The sequence below is a fragment of the Salmo trutta genome, unplaced genomic scaffold (assembly GCF_901001165.1).
Source record: "Salmo trutta unplaced genomic scaffold, fSalTru1.1, whole genome shotgun sequence".
Taxonomy (NCBI): Eukaryota; Metazoa; Chordata; class Actinopteri; order Salmoniformes; family Salmonidae; genus Salmo; species Salmo trutta.
In genome coordinates this window covers 332,755-352,549 of record NW_021822211.1, presented here as the reverse complement: position 1 = coordinate 352,549, position 19,795 = coordinate 332,755, and the positions used below count along the sequence as shown (strand labels likewise).

The 19,795-nt window shown below is 45.9% G+C and overlaps 1 protein-coding gene across 1 annotated transcript; it reads right to left on the bottom strand.

Moving 5' to 3' along the window:
* Positions 1-1,091: 1,091 nt before the first annotated feature.
* Positions 1,092-18,506, bottom strand: LOC115180978 (cadherin-17). Its single transcript, XM_029743077.1, has 19 exons — positions 18,434-18,506; positions 12,237-12,309; positions 11,585-11,674; positions 11,377-11,514; positions 10,240-10,375; positions 9,905-10,063; positions 9,191-9,343; positions 8,296-8,495; positions 7,171-7,302; positions 6,910-7,060; positions 5,089-5,289; positions 4,911-4,987; positions 4,299-4,487; positions 3,578-3,822; positions 3,352-3,488; positions 3,021-3,245; positions 2,809-2,919; positions 2,581-2,697; positions 1,092-2,323 (listed from the first exon to the last, which is right to left on the bottom strand). The coding sequence occupies exons 2-19, from the start codon at positions 12,285-12,287 to the stop codon at positions 2,238-2,240; spliced, it is 2,598 nt and encodes an 865-aa protein (XP_029598937.1). The 5' UTR covers positions 12,288-12,309; positions 18,434-18,506; the 3' UTR covers positions 1,092-2,237.
* Positions 18,507-19,795: the final 1,289 nt, after the last annotated feature.

Genomic DNA, 19,795 nt, shown 5'->3' with positions numbered 1-19,795 from the left:
AAACCCTGTATGAGATTATTTTGAGTACATTGCTGGAAAGAACAAAATCAAATGTAAGCTAATAATCATTTATTGGATTTATATAGCACTTTTCTACCAACTGAGGTACTCCAAGAACTTTACATTGTAGGGGGAAACTCACCAACCATTTTTGTGCCAGAACACAAAAATGGGGGGGGGGGGGGGTGATTAGGTGGTCATGATGGGAATGGGACCAAGTTGGGAATTTTGTCATGACACCAGTGTTAACACCCTTACTCTAATGATAAGTAATGGGCTTTTTAATGACCACAGAGAGTCAGGACATCCGTTTAACATCCCATCCAAAAGACAGCACCCTACACAGGGCAATGTCCCCTTCACTGCCATGGGGATCTCCTTAGACCAGAGGCAAAAGTGCCCCATACTGGCCTTCCAACACCACTTCCAGCAGCATCTGCTCTCCCATCCAGGGACCGACCAGGACCGACCCGGCTTAGTTTCAGAGCAAGCCAACATTGGGATCTAGAGTGGTATGCTGCTGGCTGGCTGGCAGCAGTGGGATGCAGGGTGGTATACTGCTGGCTGGCAGTAGTGGGATGCAGGGTGGTATGCTGCTGGCTGGCAGCAGTGGGATGCAGGGTGGTATGCTGCTGGCTGGCAGCAGTGGGATGCAGGGTGGTATGCTGCTGGCTGGCAGTAGTGGGATGCAGGGTGGTATGCTGCTGGCTGGCAGCAGTGGGATGCAGGGTGGTATACTGCTGGCTGGCAGTAGTGGGATGCAGGGTGGTATGCTGCTGGCTGGCAGCAGTGGGATGCAGGGTGGTATGCTGCTGGCTGGCAGTAGTGGGATGCAGGGTGGTATACTGCTGGCTGGCAGTAGTGGGATGCAGGGTGGTATGCTGCTGGCTGGCAGCAGTGGGATGCAGGGTGGTATACTGCTGGCTGGCAGTAGTGGGATGCAGGGTGGTATGCTGCTGGCTGGCAGCAGTGGGATGCAGGGTGGTATGCTGCTGGCTGGCAGCATGTGTGGGACAGATATAAAAGGGAAAAACCCAACCAACCTCAAAGTTCACCTGTACAGCACCCACAAAGAATTTCAGGATAAAGACTGGGAGATAGCTATTGTTTTATTTTTGTAATTCGCTGAGGATTCGACTCCCGGTATCATATTATCATATGAACACGCATAAGATGTGGATAATATGTAGAATTGCCAACAATGAGCATTAAAACAACAAATTATTCTCTACCAACAAGAAGGGTGTGAACGGTTTCAACAGTTTGGTGTGGCATGGATTGCGAGGTGGGGGTTTGTTACTACGCTGATAAATGAAAATATCCATCAGGACTTTTGCCACCTAGGAAATGTGTGTGACAGGACCATCTCAAATAGTACGTGAGTACCCTGCTATAGTCCTACAACACATACATGGCCCCTAGCATAAGGACACTTGAGTCTACTTTCTGTCCCTAACACAAAAACTACAACTGAAACTGAAACTACAACTGAATATTGTAAAAACAAAATATGTTTTTTATCCTACTGAAACAGAATAAAAACTAGTAAATCAAGTCTGAAACCGAATGGAAACTAAACTGAATTTCAAATAAAAATCTAAAAAGTAATAGAAATAAAATTGAATAGAAAATCACAAAACTATAATAACCTTGGTACACAGACATTCACCAGGCACTCATTTACACTGGGCTTGTCAAACAGTTAACACCAAGGGTTAAACTGAGGGATGTTTAGGTGTTGGAACTGTCTCCAACAGGTTGTTTTTCCATGGTCATTTCTACTCTTTACTGTATGCCGTCTTTCTCCCATTCTAAAGTGGTGGAACCGTCCTAATTTAACCCTCGGCTAGCTAGCATCTTCACTAATATCAGGCCTCATCAAAAAACATCATGGAGTATCAGTATAAAGACAGTATCAACCACAAATAACAGTCAAAGGCAAACAGTGAACTAAACTCTCTGAGCAACAGTCTACACAATTACAGCAAGCAGCTTGAAATGGAGTGTTTGAACCATCACACAGTGCACAGCCAGTCAAGACACACTAGCTGAGAATGGACAGTCTACATTCTAAATACAGACAAAATTCACTGACAGGGGAAATAAGTTATTGAGCTGCATGAGCGCATGATTATGACAAGACCAGGTAGTATTTATAACATATGCATACAACCAATCAAAGTAGATCTGTTCTTCAGAAATATAACAATTAAACAAACACATGCTATCTCGTGTTTCTAGAGAATGGCGTCCGTTTCTCCCAGCACGGCTTTCTTCTGGTTGTCCTTTTTTATACGATGGAAAGCGATAATCAGGACCAGGGCTAGGGAGGAAGTGACATCACCCATCAATAACAGTCCAAAAATAATATTGGAAACCCAGAACTAAAATCCTGCGTAATTGCGTTAGATACTCGATTAGTCTGTCCATGAGAGATTAGTCAAAAATAACAAAAACTATCAACAACAATACAATGTTTTATGCTACAGTTAGGTCTTAGTTCCTCGATTGTACCATTCCGCCCTCTTCCCTTAAAGTGCATAGCAACAACACCAGTGAACAACAGCGCCTGCTACCCACCGATGAATCCGACAGTTCCAGCCAGGATTCCGATGGTGGTGGGCATTCCTAACACCCCTGCATGAACGCCCGGCTCGGTGAAACAGTATCCCAGCTCTGTACAGTTACACACTCGCACTGTAGAGAGAACACACACATCAGAGACAAATACACATTGGTAAAAGACACCCGCTCACAGCTACACGTTCTGGTGTGTGATTTCACACACAGCTGGCTGTAACCACTCACCCTCAAACTTCTGTGTGATGCCCATGCCAGCGTTGTCTTTGATGTTGATGGGGATTAGGAAGGTTTTGTCCTCGCTAGGAGATTTCTTCAGGGTCAGTTTAGCAGACGTACCTACAGGAAACCAAGGGAAGAGACACAATCCCACATCAGCATGGGAGCACATTAATAGACAGGATCTCTAGAAGATGTAGTCTTGTCTAACAAATGTGTACCGTCCACAGCGCTTAGGTCCCAGTTGGGGGACTTCTTGCCCTGGGCCAGGCTGAATGTGAAAGGTGCTCCGAAGGGGTCTGCGTCTGCGTCCAGGGCCGTCAGGACTATAGGCTGGGGCTTCTTCACACAGATGAAGGCCTGGTTCTCTGTCAGCTTGGGGACATTGTCATTCACATCCAGCAGCCTCACAGACACCTCGCGCTCTGAGGACAGCTCTGGGTTGGCTGGGGGTGGAGAGATATTATTCATTATGGATATTCTCTAACCTGGACTCAAACTGGCAGTGTGTGGGTCAAAAAAGTATCCTAAATATACATGTGTGTTCTTCACCTTTCTCGAAGGCGACAACAGTAAAGTGGAAGGCCTCCACCGTCTCTCTGTCCAGCACAGCTTTATTCTTTATCTTTATCTCTCCAGTAGCAGGATCAATCTCCAACCAACCCTTAGTGTCTCCCTCCATCTTGAACCTACAATACACACACAGTTAGAGCACAAAACCTACACTATCAGAGCCATAACACACACACAACATCAGTCCCTCTCATAATGGGATTACAGTATCTCTTTGCCCTCTGGGTCCTTGGCGTCTATTTTGAGCAGCGTAGCTCCCTCCTTGGTGTCCTCTGGCACCGTGACATCCAGAATGTCCATGTCAAACACTGGAGCCTCATCAACGTCACTGATTGTCACGGAGACCACGGCGGACGACTCAGCGCTGTACTCGAGACCGCTCACCAGCGGCTCTGGGTTACGAGCATCAATCTGTAGCTTATAGGAGGAAGCAGTCTCATAGTTCAGAGGCTGGAGAAAGAGGGGGAAGGAGGGAGAGAGGGGAGGGAGGAAGAGAGAGGGGGAGGAAGGGAGATCGAGGGGGAGGAAGGGAGAGAGAGGGGTAGGAAGGGAGAGAGAGGGGAAGGAAGGGAGAGAGGGGAGGGAGGAAGAGAGAGGGGGGAGGAAGGAAGGGAGATCAAGGGGGGATGAAGGGAGAGAGAGGGGTAGGAAGGGAGAGAGAGGAGGAGGAAGGGAGAGAGAGGGGAGAGGAAGGGAAAGAGAGGGGGATGGAGAGGGGAAGGGGGAGGGAGGCAGATGGGAAGGAAAGGAGAGAGAGATCTGTGAGCATTCTTGAGCAAAATGGAAGCATTTGTGTGGGTTTGTTTCAGGCTGCTGGTGGACGTTTCCTTTAATAATCAATACAACCATAGATCTAGGATCAGCTTCTCTTTATCATCACCTATCAAAATCTGACCTTCCCTAGGTGTCTTCCAGTATGAAGTTACCTTAGCAACAACAAGCCTGCCCTCCCCATTGTCATCTGTCTCCATGGCGAAAGCTCCGTCTTCGTTGCCAGCGGTTATGTGGAACTCGATGCGGGAGCTTCCTGTTCCAGGGTCGTCAGCGTCTGTGGCTTTCACTGTCAGGAGGGTGTGGCCTAGAGCTGTGTCTTCAGACAGGTTGTGACTACCATACTACAGAGAGACAGAGAGAGAGACACAGAGAGAGGGAGAGATAGAGAGGGAGAGAGACAGAGAGAGAGAGGGAGAGACAGAGAGAGACAGAGAGAGAGGGAGAGAAAGAGAGGGAGAGAGAGGGAGAGAGAAAGATAGACAGAGAGAGAGAGAGAGAGACAGAGACAGAGAGAGGGAGAGAGAAAGAGAGACAGAGAGAGGGAGAGATAGACAGAGAGAGGGAGAGAGAGACAGAGAGAGAAAGAGAGAGAGAGAGACAGAGACAGAGAGAGGGAGAGAGAGACAGAGAGAGAGCGAGAGCGAGAGTGAGAGGGAGAGAGACAGTATTAAAGGTCACAGGTCAACAACCCATACCAACTAAAGCATCTATGAAACTCAGTTGTCTCAGGTATATCTCAGGTGTGTGTCTCAGGTATGTCTCACGTCATTCATCTCGAAGATGGGCAGCTCATTGTTGATGTCGATAACCTTGATGAGGACCTTACATTCTGTGCTGAAACCTGACGGAGACACACAACAGTATGTGAGGGCCCATTGAATCAAACACGTGTCTGTGCTGTTCAAACTTTTAGACAAAGGTCAAGTGTGTGTGTGCATGTACCTGGGTCGTTGACTCTGACAGTGAGGTGGTACTCTGTTGCGTCTCTGCGTTGGAGCATCTGCTTGGCCTGGATGCGGCCGCTGATGCCATCGATGGTAAAGACGGAGGAAGGGGTTTGGGACACCAGCGAATAGGAGAGCAGTGCGTTGGGTGTGTTGTCATCATCAGCATCATGCACCATCAGATGTCCGACCGGGCTGCCTGGATCCCAGAGGAACCAATCACACAGGTTATATGAGTTCCTATTAGAATGCTTCAGCTGTGAACACACATACCTTTAATATAACAACACAGTCCTAACATCAGTCACAACACAGTCCTAACACCAGTCTCAACACAGCCCTAACACCAGTCAACACAGTCCTAATATCAGTCTCAACACAGTCCTAATATCAGTCTCAACACAGTCCTAACATCAGTCACAACACAGTCCTAACACCAGTCTCAACACAGTCCTAACACCAGTCAACACAGTCCTAATATCAGTCTCAACACAGTCCTAACACCAGTCTCAACACAGTCCTAACATCAGTCACAACACAGTCCTAACACCAGTCTCAACACAGTCCTAACACCAGTCACAACACAGTCCTAACACCAGTCACAACACAGTCCTAACACCAGTCACAACACAGTCCTAACACCAGTCTCAACACAGTCCTAACACCAGTCACAACACAGTCCTAACACCAGTCACAACACAGTCCTAACACCAGTCACAACACAGTCCTAACACCAGTCACAACACAGTCCTAACACCAGTCACAACACAGTCCTAACACCAGTCTCAACACAGTCCTAACATCAGTCTCAACACAGTCCTAACATCAGTCTCAACACAGTCCTAACACCAGTCTCAACACAGTCCTAATATCAGTCTCAACACAGTCCTAACACCAGTCTCAACACAGTCCTAACATCAGTCTCAACACAGTCCTAACATCAGTCACAATACAGTCCTAACACCAGTCTCAACACAGTCCTAACACCAGTCTCAACACAGTCCTAACATCAGTCACAACACAGTCCTAACACCAGTCACAACACAGTCCTAACACCAGTCACAACACAGTCCTAACACCAGTCACAACACAGTCCTAACACCAGTCACAACACAGTCCTAACACCAGTCTCAACACAGTCCTAACATCAGTCTCAACACAGTCCTAACATCAGTCTCAACACAGTCCTAACACCAGTCTCAACACAGTCCTAATATCAGTCTCAACACAGTCCTAACACCAGTCTCAACACAGTCCTAACATCAGTCTCAACACAGTCCTAACATCAGTCACAATACAGTCCTAACACCAGTCTCAACACAGTCCTAACACCAGTCTCAACACAGTCCTAACATCAGTCACAATACAGTCCTAACATCAGTCACAACACAGTCCTAACATCAGTCACAACACAGTCCTGACACCAGTCAACACAGTCCTAACACCAGTCACAATACAGTCCTAACATCAGTTCCAACACAGTCCTAACATCCGTCACAACACAGTCCTAACATCAGTCCCAACACAGTCCTAACACCAGTCACAACACAGTCCTAACATCAAAGTCACAAGATACGAGACTTTTCAGACATTTATGGAATGCACATCAGGGTCAATGAAATGTAAAAGTAAGCATGTGGACACCTGCTCATCAAACATCTCATTCTAAAATCCTGGGCATTAATATGGAGTTGGTCCCCCTTTGCTGCTATGGCTGAAATAGCTAATCCACTCATTTAAAGGGGTGTCCATATACTTCTGGCTGTGTAGTGTATCACACATCTCCAACCTATCACACACACATCCAGTAGTAAGTTACCTGTGGGTTCGTTCTCCTGCACTTCAAACACACTGAGTTCCTCCTCACAGATTGGAGCGTTATCGTTCACATCGTCCACCACCACCTGCACCTCCAGGGGAGGGTCGACCTGGTTACCATAGCTATCCTCAGCAAACACCACCAGGATGTACTGGAACACACACACACACACACACACACACACACACACACACACACATTTATTTTTATGTGAACTATCCAGTACTCCATTGATTGTGATGAGGAGGACTAGCTGGTTACCATGGCCTTATCCTCTCTGTCCAGCTCCTCAGTCAGCAGAATGTCTCCATCCTCCGTGACATTGAAGGGGAACGTCAGCTCCCGTTCTTTCTGTACCAGCCTGTAGAAGGCACTGGGATCATTAGACTGGACCTGCAGGGAGACAGACAGACAGACAGACAGACAGACAGACAGACAGACAGACAGACAGACAGACAGACAGACAGACAGACAGACAGACAGACAGACAGACAGACAGACAGACAGACAGACAGACAGACAGACAGACAGACAGACAGACAGACAGACAGACAGACAGACAGACAGAGAGCTTTAGATATGTACTGTATCTTAACTGCTTTATACGTAACATTTTCCTTTAATCATGCAGTGATGTCAATAGGAGATCAAATTTAAGGTATGCATGCTGATTGTGTTTTCTAAACAGTCTCTTTAGGTCCTTAGTGTTTTCTAAACAGTCTCTTTAGGTCCTTAGTGTTTTCTAAACAGTCTTTTTAGGTCATTAGTGTTTTCTAAACAGTCTCCTTTAGGTCCTTGGTGTTTTCTAAACAGTCTCCTTTAGGTCCTTGGTGTTTTCTAAACAGTCTTCTTTAGGTCCTTAGTGTTTTCTAAACAGTCTCCTTTAGGTCCTTAGTGTTTTCTAAACAGCCTCTTTAGGTCCTTAGTGTTTTCTAAACAGTCTCCTTTAGGTCCTTAGTGTTTTCTAAACAGCCTCTTTAGGTCCTTGGTGTTTTCTAAACAGTCTCCTTTAGGTCCTTAGTGTTTTCTAAACAGTCTCCTTTAGGTCCTTAGTGTTTTCTAAACAGTCTCCTTTAGGTCCTTAGTGTTTTCTAAACAGCCTCTTTAGGTCCTTAGTGTTTGCTAAACAGTCTCCTTTAGGTCCTTAGTGTTTTCTAAACAGTCTCCTTTAGGTCCTTAGTGTTTTCTAAACAGCCTCTTTAGGTCCTTAGTGTTTTCTAAACAGTCTCCTTTAGGTCCTTAGTGTTTTCTAAACAGTCTCCTTTAGGTCCTTAGTGTTTTCTAAACAGTCTCTTTAGGTCCTTGGTGTTTTCTAAACAGTCTCCTTAGTTAGGTACTGGGTCTCCTATAGTGATTGTGTGAGTGTGATTTCCACCCCTGCCGTACCTTGCCGATGGGCATGGGGTATATCCCTTTCAACTGTTCTCTGAGGTTGATCGGTCCAGGATTGACCCACAGGTTCTCCTGCACGACAATTTTAACCCTCGTGTTACCGTTGAGAGCGTTCACCGACTCCCCGCCCATGTCCTCCACACGAACAATCAGCGTGAAGTCTGGGTCTTCCAGAGGGTTCAGCCTCCGAGACTCTAAACCACAGAGGAAGAAACAGGACCATTCACAGTCAATACACAGGCACCACAGAAGAAGACAGGCCCAAATGATGCCCTATTTCCCATATGGCACACTGTCTTTGACTGTCACCCTGTATGTCTATGGATGAACTGGCCAAACGTAGGGCCCTGGACAAAAGTAGTGTACTAGTAGTAGTGTACTATACGGGAATATCTGAGCGTGACCTCGGGGCTCTCTGTGTGATAACACAGGGGTCAGAGGTGAGAGGTCAGGCTGCTCTGGCCAGTGGCCACAGCTGAACTCAACAACATTATGTAGAGGAGGTTCAGTTCAGCAGCCTCTCAATCACACCATTAACCTCTTAATCAGCCTTAATCACTGAATTAATCTATCTATCCCTCGCTCTCTATGCCTGTGTGTCTATCCCTCTCGTGCTCTCTATCCTTCTCGCTCTCTCTATCCCTATCTCTCTCTTTATCCCCCCCTCTCTCTCTCTGCCTGACATGTTTCCAAGTGTCTGCATGTGCTCTGCTCTATTTGCTTCCTCTCTGAAATGCCCTCCTCTTTTTCTCTTTATCCGCCCCCCTTGTGGTCTGCTATAGGCTCAGTCGTCTATCTATTTGGACCATCTTGGTCAGGCTTACCTGACAATAGTGATTTTCTAGTTTGATCTAAAACTACAAGTAAATATAGTGAAGTACACACAGACCTGCTCTCTGAACACAGCTGTAGAAGGGGTTGAGTTCATAAGGGATGTCCTCTGTCGGGGTGCAGTAGTCATCAAACCTCTTCTTCAGAGAATCACTGAAGTCCCCTCCTCTGGAATGAATAACACTTTCTCTGGCCTTCAGCAGACGCTCTCCTGCAGGAACACACACACACACACACACACACACACACACACACACACACACACACACACACACACACACACAGACACAGACACACACACACACACACACACTCACACACAGACACACACACACACACACACACACACACACACACACACACACACACACACACACACACACACACACACACACACACACACACACACACACACACACACATACAGCTGTAATCAGTAATATAATCACGTGGTACATGCGGTCAATCTGACACCAAGCATGTGTTAATCTGATGTGTTAATCTGGAGCACGAGAGTTGAGTTGTGGTAATCTGGGCTGGTGTGAGATTAAAGGATGCAGAACTCACAGATTAGCACTCATACAGGAGGAGATTAGAGACCACAACATCTGGGATGATCTATGTGTGTGCACTTTGAGGATCTCCGGGGGTGTGTGTGTGTGTGTGTGTGTGTGTGTGTGTGTGTGTGTGTGTGTGTGTGTGTGTGTGTGTGTGTGTGTGTGTGTGTGTGTGTGTGTGTGTGTGTGTGCATGCGTTTGTGTTTGTGTGTTACCCTCGGCAGTAGTAGAAATCTCTCCTGTGTTGCTGTTGATCTGGAAGAACAGGGTGTTGTCTCTGTTGGGGATCTGGGAGACCAGGGTGTAACTCAGATGGGCGTTGGGAGACTCTGGGTCGTCCAGGTCAGTAGCAAACACACGCGCAAATGGAACACCTGCAACACACACACACACACACATAATGAAGAGACAGACAGACAGACAAACAGACGGATAGACAGACAGTCAGTCAGTCAGACAGACAGACAGACAGACAGACAGACAGACAGACAGACAGACAGACAGACAGACAGACAGACAGACAGACAGACAGACAGACAGACAGACAGACCTGCAGGGGTGCGTTCCTTGACGATGCTGATGTAGTCAGTCTGGTTGAAGGAGGGGGCGTGGTTGTTGACATCCACCACGTTGATGGTGATGCTGACTGGACCTTCTACTGGTTCTGAACCCACTAAGGCCTCCAGCTACAACAACAACAACATGAAGCTGGGATGTGTGTGTGGGTCTGTACAAAATGTCTTTGTGTATGTGTGTGCATGCAGATACTTGTCAGATCTGTGAATGGACAGTGTGTGTATGTCTGTGTGTGTGTCCTACCAGCTCTCACAGTCTCACGTCAGAATTAGACGTTTGGAACAACGTCACATTTTGAAGTTGTTCCAAATGTCAAATTTGGAAGTGTTTACGGTTAAGTTTAGGTATTAAGTCAGAATTGTTAAGGTTAGGGTTAAGCTTAGGCATTAACTCCAAATTCTTAAGGTTAGACCTTAACTCTGAATGGTTAAGGTAAGGTTTAAGGTTTGGGATAGGTATAATTTAAAAAAAATCTGAAACAACTTTTTATTGTTGGATTTGAACATGCAACCTTTGGAATCAGAGGCAGATGCTTACGCCCATCCACCATCCCCATCCACAATGTCAAAACCTACTTGAAGGTAACAGCACTCACTGTTGCCCCTAGTGGGCAGTTTCCACTTCATCTCCTGTCTATCCACATCCATGACATGCATGGACATCAAATACTATCTTGTATCACGTGTATGTTAAATACTACATTGTGTGGTCTGTGAATTAACTTCTACAGTGTGTGTGTGTGTGTGTGTGTTATCTTCTACAGTGTGTGTGTGTTATCTTCTAAAGTGTGTGTTTTTGAACTTCTACAGTGTGTGTCTGTGTATTAACTTCCACAGTGTGTGTCTGTGTGTGTTAACTTCTACAGTGTGTGTGTGTGTGTGTTAACTTCTACAGTGTGTGTGTGTTAACTTCTACAGTGTGTGTGTGTGTGTGTGTTAACTTCTACAGTGTGTGTGTGTTAACTTCTACAGTGTGTGTGCGTGTGTGTGTGTGTGTGTGTGTGAGTGTGTGTGTGTTAACTTCTACAGTGTGTGTGTGTGTGTTAACTTCTACAGTGTGTGTGTGTGTGTGTGTGTGTGTGTGTGTGTGTGTGTGTGTGTGTGTGTGTCACCTCCAGAGTATGTGTCTGTGTGTGGGCCCAGTCCAGGGTCTGTTCCAGGTAGAGCCAACCGTCCTCTGAGACGCTGATCTTTCCTTCAGTCTCTCCTGTCAATCTGAACCCATCAACCTCTAGGTGGGACGCTTGGAACTGCAGACGGAGGGAGAATGTATTAATACAAAGACCAGAAATGAAGGGGACAGGTGTGTGTGTGTGTTACCTGGTACAGGGCGTAGGGTACAGGTGTCCCCTCTGGTACGTCTAGAACCTTGTTCTCCAGTGGTCCCTTCTCCAGGCCTTTCCCAGCAGCCTATCACAACACATGTGATGAATATACAGTAGACCAGTGTTCCTGGACTCCAGTCGTTGAAAAGCTCCAGAGTTGCACATTTTTGCACCAGCCCAGTACTTGCACTCCTGATTCAATCACTCAACTATAAATGAGCACCTTGATTAGCTGAATCCGGTGTGCCAGTATTGGGCTGTAATGAAAATGTAAAACCCTTGGTGTTCTCAAGGACAAAACACTACAGCATGAGGTAGACGTTCTCTCTCTCCTTGCAGAAGGACAGTTACTTATTGACCGACTCTACAGGTTTCCACTGAAGGAGACTGTCTGGCCTGCGTGAGCCTGTGCGTCTGGCCTTCATTCAATCTTTCAGTAACGCTAATAAGTCACAGAGGGCGGCACAACACCCTGTGGCTCGTTTCCAAGCCAACCAGAGCCAAAGCTCACCTAGCAGAAACAAACCGGAATAGAACCCAGAGAAGTCTCACTCCTCAAACAGTGACAGTCAAATATCAACGTAAGAGTTCATGTATGTAGAGTAATACAGTATAACTTCAAATATTTGAGGTCGGAGTGAACTCACAGTGGCGATGAGGAGGCTGAGCAGCAGCAGGTGCATTGTGGGATGTGCCATGATGAGCTTCAGGGATGAGACTCTGAGAGGAGAGGAGGAAGAGGAGAGGGAGAGGATGGGGTGGAGGAGGATTAGAATACACAGAGGTAGACTGTAATAAACCCTTTGTCAATGAGAGGTTGTGTAGGTCAGGGCTTCCCAAACTCGTGCCCCCCCCCCCCCCCCCCCGTGGGTCACCCCCTAGGGCCCCCCCCCCGGGTCACCCCCTAGGCCCCGCCCTGGGTGCACATTTTATTTTCCTCCCTGGCACTCTGACTACAGTGCAGCAACCCATCCTCTAGGATTTGGTTCCTGAATAGGATTGGTCCTTTGTTTGTGTTAGTGTAACATTGTCATGTGAAGATGAGAGTTTGGGAAACATCATCAAAGCTTGATGATGAGTTGGTTATTTGAATCAGCTGTGTAGTGCTATGGCAACAACCAAAACGAGCACCCAGAGGGGGGCCCAGGACCGAGTTAGGGAAACCCTGGTCTAGGTGTGTGTGTGTGTGTGTGTGTGTGTGTGTGTGTGTGTGTGTGTGTGTGTGTGTGTGTGTGTGTGTGTGTGTGTGTGTGTGTGTGTGTGTGTGTGTTGTGTGTGTGTGGTGTGTGTGTATATGTGTGTGTGTGTGTAGGGGTCCACCAGTGGTGAGAAGTGGTTAGTTTTTCAGCACATTCCCTGGTAGTAGAGTCTGTTACTAATTCACCTGAAGGACTAGAGTCAAGGGCAAACAGGCTCTAACTTAGTATCATTAACAGGGATCCACTAAGGGATGTTACTGTAGTCCAACTGTCCCCTGCCAGGGCCACACTATCTCTCTCTCTATCAGACAGACTTTGAGCTGATGGGGAAGTCAATGGCTTCATGTGCAGGACTCCTCCCACTCAACCAGAAAGCCCCGCCCCCTGGTTAGAAACAGAAAGTTTGAGCCAGTGGCAGCCATGACTGACCATACATGGGAGATTTAAGCTCTAGGGGCAGAGAGGGGACAGGTAGCTAGGTTATCTGAGTGAGTACTCCCTTTTGAAGATGACAGGATGACCACCACCCCCCTCCCCCTCCAGACTTGACTCATTCGTTAGTGAAAGGTCACTCAGGTGTGAAACCCCCCCATGACCTGACAGTGACCTCAGAGCCTGATATAACAGCTTAGGGCGGGGAACAGAGAGAGTAAAAACACCCTAAAGGTGTGTGTGTATTACTGTAGATTGAAATAGTGTTTGTCTGTGAGCTCCTCCTTGCCCCAACAGCAGCACAGTCATAGAGAGACAGAGACAGATATGAGGAACAGAATACATCTACTGAGAGCCAATTCTTATCTCTACTGACACTCCTTCACTATGAACACTCATGAGGATTCACAACACACACCCACACACCTGTCAACCTTACAAATATACAGTGCCTTCAGAAAGTATTCAGACCCCTTGACTTTTCCCACATTTTGTTACGTTACAGCCTTAATCTAAAATTGATTACATATTTTTTTCCCCCTCATCAATCTACACACAATACCCCATAATGACATCACAACACCCCATAATGACATCACAACACCCCATAATGACATCACAACACCCCATAAGGACATCACAACACCCCATAATGACAAAGCAAAAACAGGTTTTTAGAACATTTTGCTAATTTACTACAAATATAAAACTGAAAAAACTAAAAAATATAAAACTAAAAAATGAAAACAAATCACATTTGCATAAGTATTCAGACCCTTTACTCAGTACTTTGTTGAAGCACCTTTGGCAGCGATTACAGCCTCGAGTCTTCTTGGGTATGACGCTACAAGCTTTGCACACCTGTATTTTGGGAGTTTCTCCCATTCTTCTCTGCAGATCCTCTCAAGATCCTTCGGGTTGGATGGGGAGCGTCGCTGCACAGCTATTTTCAGGTCTCTCCAGAGAAGTTCAATCGGGTTCAAGTCCGGACTCTGGCTGGGCCACTCAAGGACATTCAGAGACTTGTCCTGAAGCCACTCCTGCGTTGTCTTGGCTGTGTGCTTAGGGTCATTGTCCTGTTGGAAGGTGAACCTTCGCCCCAGTCTGAGGTCCTGAAAGCTCTGGAGCAGGTTTTCATCAAGGATCTCTCTGTACTTTGCTCAATTCATCTTTGCCTCGATCCTGGCTAGTCTCCTAGTCCCTGCCGCTGAAAAACATTCCCACAGCATGATGCTGCCACCACCATGCTTGACCGTAGGGATTGTGCCAGGTTTCCTCCAGAGAATCTTGTTTCTCATGGTCTGACAGTCTTTAGGTGCCTTTTGGCAAACTCCAAGAAGGCTGTAATGTGCCTTTTACTGAGGAGTGGCATCTGTTTGCCACTCTACCATAAAGGCCTGATTGGTGGAGTGCTGCAGAGATGGTTGTCCTTCTAGAAGTTACTCCCATCTCCACAGAGGAACTCTGGAGCTCTGCGAGAGTGACCATCGGATTCTTGGTCACCTCCCTGACCAAGGCCCTTCTCCCCCGATTGCTCAGTTTGGCCAGGTGGCCAGCTCTAGGAAGAGTCTTTGTGGTTCTAAACTTCTTCCATTTAAGAATGATGGAGGCCACTGTGTTATTGGGGACCTTCAATGCTGCAGATATTTTTTGGTACCCTTCCCCAGATCAGACAGAATATTTCACTTATAATTCACTGTATCACAATTCCAGTTGGTCAGAAGTTTACATACACTAAGTTTACTGTGCCTTTAAATAGCTTGGAACATTCCAGAAAATTATGTCATGGCTTTAGAAGCTTCTAATAGGCTAATTGACATAATTTGAGTCAATTGGAGGTGTACCTGTGGATGTATTTCAATGCCTACCTTCAAACTCAGTGCCTCTTTGCTTGACATCATGGGAAAATCAAACAAATCAGCCAAGACCTCAGAAAAAAAATTGTAGACCTCCACAAGTCTGGTTTATCCTTGGGAGCAATTTCCAAACGCCTGAAGGTACCACATTCATCTGTACAAACAATAGTACGCAAGTATAAACACCAACGGACCACGCAGCCGTCATACCACTCAGGAAGGAGACGTGTTCTGTCTCCTAGAGATGAATGTACTTTGGTGCAAAAAGTACAAATCAATCCCAGAACAACAGCAAAGGACCTTGTGAAGGTGCTGGAGGAAACAGGTACGAAAGTATCTATATCCACATTAAAACGAGTCCTATATCGACATAACCTGAAGGGCCGCTCAGCAAGGAACCACCATAAAAAAAAGCCAGACTACAGTTTGCAACTGCACATGGGGACAAAGATTGTACTTTTTGGAGAAATGTCCTCTGGTCTGATGAAACAAAAATAGAACTGTTTGGACATAATGACCATCGTTATGTTTGGAGGAAAAAGGGGGAGGCTTGCAAGCCGAAAAACACCATCCCAACAGTGAAACACGGGGGTGGCAGCATCATCTTCTGGGGGTGCTTTGCTGCAGGAGGGACTGGTGCACTTCACAAAATAGATGGCATCATGAGGGAGGAAAATTATGTGGATATATTGAAGCAAAATCTCAAGACATCAGTCAGGAAGCTAAAGCTTGGTCGCAAATGGGTCTTCCAAATGGATAGTGACCCCAAGCATACTTCCAAAGTTGTGGCAACATGGCTTAAGGACAACAAAGTCAAGGTATTGGATTGGCCATCACAAAGCCCTGACCTCAATCCTATTGAAAATTTGTGGGCAGAACTGAAAAAGTGTGTGCGAGCAAGGAGGCCTACAAACCTGACTCCGTTACACCAGCTCTGTCAGGAGGAATGGGCCAAAATTCACCCAACTTATTGTGGGAAGCTTGTGGAAGGCAACCCGAAACGTTTGACCCAAGATAAACAATTTAAAGGCAATGCTACCAAATACTAATTGAGTGTATGTAAACTTCTGAAACACTGGGAATGTGATGAAAGAAATAAAAGCTGAAATAAATCATTCTCTCTATTATTATTCTGTCATTTCACATTTTTAAAATAAAGTGGTGATCTTAACTGACCTAAGACAGGGAATTGTTACTAGGATTAAATGTCAGGAATTGTGATAAACTGAGTTTAAATGTATTTGGCTAAGGTGTATGTAAACTTCTGACTTCAACTGTATATATACAGCAGAGTCCCTGCCCATCTTTCGAAAACATCTGAAACCCCACCACAAAAAGGCAATTCTCCTTCTCCACTAGCACTGACTGCTGATAAATACTTTGTTGAGTGAAAATGTACCTGATACCATTGTGATGTGTTGTTGTCTCACCTGGCTACAGTGTCCTAAGATGAACGCACTTATTGTAAGTCACTCTGAATAATAGCGTCTGCTAAATGACTAACATATAAATATACTCCATAACACACACAATGAAAACGTCAGCCTTTTGATGTACACGTCTCCATGACAGGCTACAGGACATCAGCAAGTAAAGGACATTCTGTTATGTAGACGTCTCCATTTCAGGCTACAGGACATTCTGTTATGTACACGTCTCCATTTCAGGCTACAGGACATTCTGTTATGTACACGTCTCCATTTCAGGCTACAGGACTGTAGTGTGTCCAGTACATGTGAGTCTATAGTGTGTCCAGTACATGTGAGTCTATAGTGTGTCCAGTACATGTGAGTCTATAGTATGTCCAGTACATGTGAGTCTATAGTGTGTCCAGTACATGTGAGTCTATAGTGTGTCCAGTACATGTGAGTCTATAGTATGTCCAGTACATGTGAGTCTATAGTATGTCCAGTACATGTGAGTCTATAGTATGTCCAGTACATGTGAGTCTATAGTATGTCCAGTACATGTGAGTCTATAGTGTGTCCAGTACATGTGAGTCTATAGTGTGTCCAGTACATGTGAGTCTATAGTATGTCCAGTACATGTGAGTCTATAGTGTGTCCAGTACATGTGAGTCTATAGTATGTCCAGTACATGTGAGTCTATAGTGTGTCCAGTACATGTGAGTCTATAGTGTGTCCACGACATGTGAGTCTATAGTGTGTCCAGTACATGTGAGTCTATAGTATGTCCAGCACATGTGAGTCTTCAGTGTGTCCAGTACATGTGAGTCTACAGTGTGTCCAGTACATGTGTCTATGTGTATGACCAGTCTTGCAGAGGGCAGAGAGAGGTGATAGGGGGATATTAAGAGTGTGAATGTGACTTTGAGGCTTGCCGCTGCAGACGACCTTTGCTTCGCTCACTCCACCTGACACTCCATTTAATTTTCCCTACCACAGATGGCTGCTAAGGGGAGGATGACTCATAATCATGGCTGGAATGGAGTGAATGGTATCAAACACATAGAAACCATGTGTTTGATGTGTTCGATACCATTCCATTTATTCCATGCCAGCCATTACTATGAGCCTGTCCTCCCCAACTAAGGTGCCACCAGCCGCCTGTGGTGCATACATAGAACTTCCATTACCTGTCTCACTATCTACCTACTGCTACGACCTTTTCTACGACCTTCTCCTAAAACACAAATTGTCTTCTGTTAGTCACCTGTTACATCTCTCTCCTGCTGGCTCTCTGCACTCTCTGTATCTCCAGGAGTTCTGTCCCGGCTGACTGGCTGACTGACTGACTGATTGGCTGACTGACACACGCCAGCATCGCCATAACTAATCATGCACAACACATGGGGATCAGAACACAGCAAACCGGCACTCCCAGACAAGCACCAGATGGAGGACTGAAGGAAACACACTACTCTGACATGTTGGGACATGTTGCCCTTATAAAACAGATTCACCTCAGCCTGTAGAATGCATTTTTCAAACTTTGTGTGAGGCCTGATGTAGGCCTGTCTCTAGAAGGCCGACACTGGGTGACCTTTAGTGTCTTTCTGCCCCCAAGACCAGACCAGACCAGACTGATCAAACCCAGGCCCCTGTGTCTGACCCAGAAACCAGAGGCTCCAGAGGCCCCAGGACAGTGGTGCACAATAACACAGACTTCAAGATGCCATATATACACACAGGCCCTGGCAAAGTCAAGTCAAGATCACAACACACACCCAAAAGAAATCCCCTAATGGAAAATGCTCAATATTAAACACGCATATAGAAAACAGAAGTAACCAACATAGATACAGGCTTCAACTCAACATTGATGACACAGAAAAAGACAGAGAGAGAAAGAGAGATAGGGAGAGAAAGAGTGAGAGAGGAAGAGGGAGAGACATACCTTGCTTAAGAGTTCCCGTTTCACTCCTTCGACTGTAGTGTGATCACTACTGACACATCCAGCCTGGTCAAACGTTAACTCAACATTAACACGCAATACTTTATTGAACCTAATCATTGTCTAATCTCCCCACCCCTACAACAGGCCGAGCCAATAGAGAAACAGGGGGACAGGAGAAGTGAGTGTAACTAAGGGATGTAATAAATGAATATAACATTATTATAGTATAATATAACATGATCGTCACAGAACGGTAACCATGAACAGGACACAGGAACCAAAAGTACTGTAGGTTGTAATGTATGTATGAATATTCAGTGCTAAGCCCCTATTAGAGTTGTTACTGTTACTACAAGCTGAAGACTCATCTCTGTAGAACCATACAACTGGCTACTGGACTCATCACAACACAGCCAGAACCAGCAGGCAGACTGAACAATCTGTAAGGGTGGAGGTGGGGATTACAAAGGACTGGAAAAGTTTCTCACTCAAGGCGGACTTTAACCTTTGACTTTATGAACTGCTTCCTGTCTGAGAATGTCTAATAGTAAGCTGTTTAGAGGAGCTTAGCTCAGACACAGATATGACTGCTTCTCACACAGACACACACACCTCTGACAGGTCCCCTGTAATAATGAACTGATACAGTGTGCTGATTGGTGGAATAAGGAACTGTATCCCAAATAGTCAGACAGACCAGTTGATCTGGTCGTATTTACAGTTGCTGACTTGGTGTTGTACACTTAGCATCACAAGAAGATTCAAAAGGCTCCAGGCTGCATCACCTCCGGCCGTGATTGGGAGTCCCACAGGGCGGCGCACAATTGCCCCAGCGTCGTCTGGGTTTGGCCGGGGTAGGCCGTCATTGTAAATAAGAATTTGTTCTTAACTGACTTGCCTAGTTAAATAAAGGTAAAATAAAAAATAAATAAAAAAGTTCAAAACCACTGGTCTAAACTAAAGGTACCATGTGGTTAGTTGAGAATTACGCAAATGTATAACCACAAACCCATATCTCTGTAGTTCTCTGTCCCTCCATGAAAGGATGGTCAGTAAGTGCTGCCATCCTGCAAACCCTTCAATGATGATGATGATGAGGATGAAGGTATTCATCTCCCTGCTGACTCGTTCAGTAGGTGATCCATAATCGATAATTGTCTACTTTGATCAATCAGTGTTAAAGTACTGAAACAAGATTAGGATATCAACCTAACCTACCTTGCCTCTGAGATAAGGAAGGCATATACACACGCATGCACACATACACATACACCAGGGGAATAGCCAGAAATTCGTTTGTGGGTAGGCCTGCAATTTTTTGTTTTTGCTCAATCTAATTGGGTGGACCTGGCAGTGCCTGTC

Bases quoted from the DNA above. Each gene is read 5' to 3' on its own strand.
- LOC115180978 (XM_029743077.1), bottom strand. From the start codon at position 12,287: ATGGCACATCCCACAATGCACCTGCTGCTGCTCAGCCTCCTCATCGCC. The intron at 9,344-9,904 runs GTAACACACAAA...GTGTTCCTGCAG, and splicing joins GATTTCTACTACTGCCGAGG to GAGAGCGTCTGCTGAAGGCC. The intron at 2,698-2,808 runs GTGAGTGGTTAC...TTCTCTCTACAG, and splicing joins CATCACACAGAAGTTTGAGG to TGCGAGTGTGTAACTGTACA.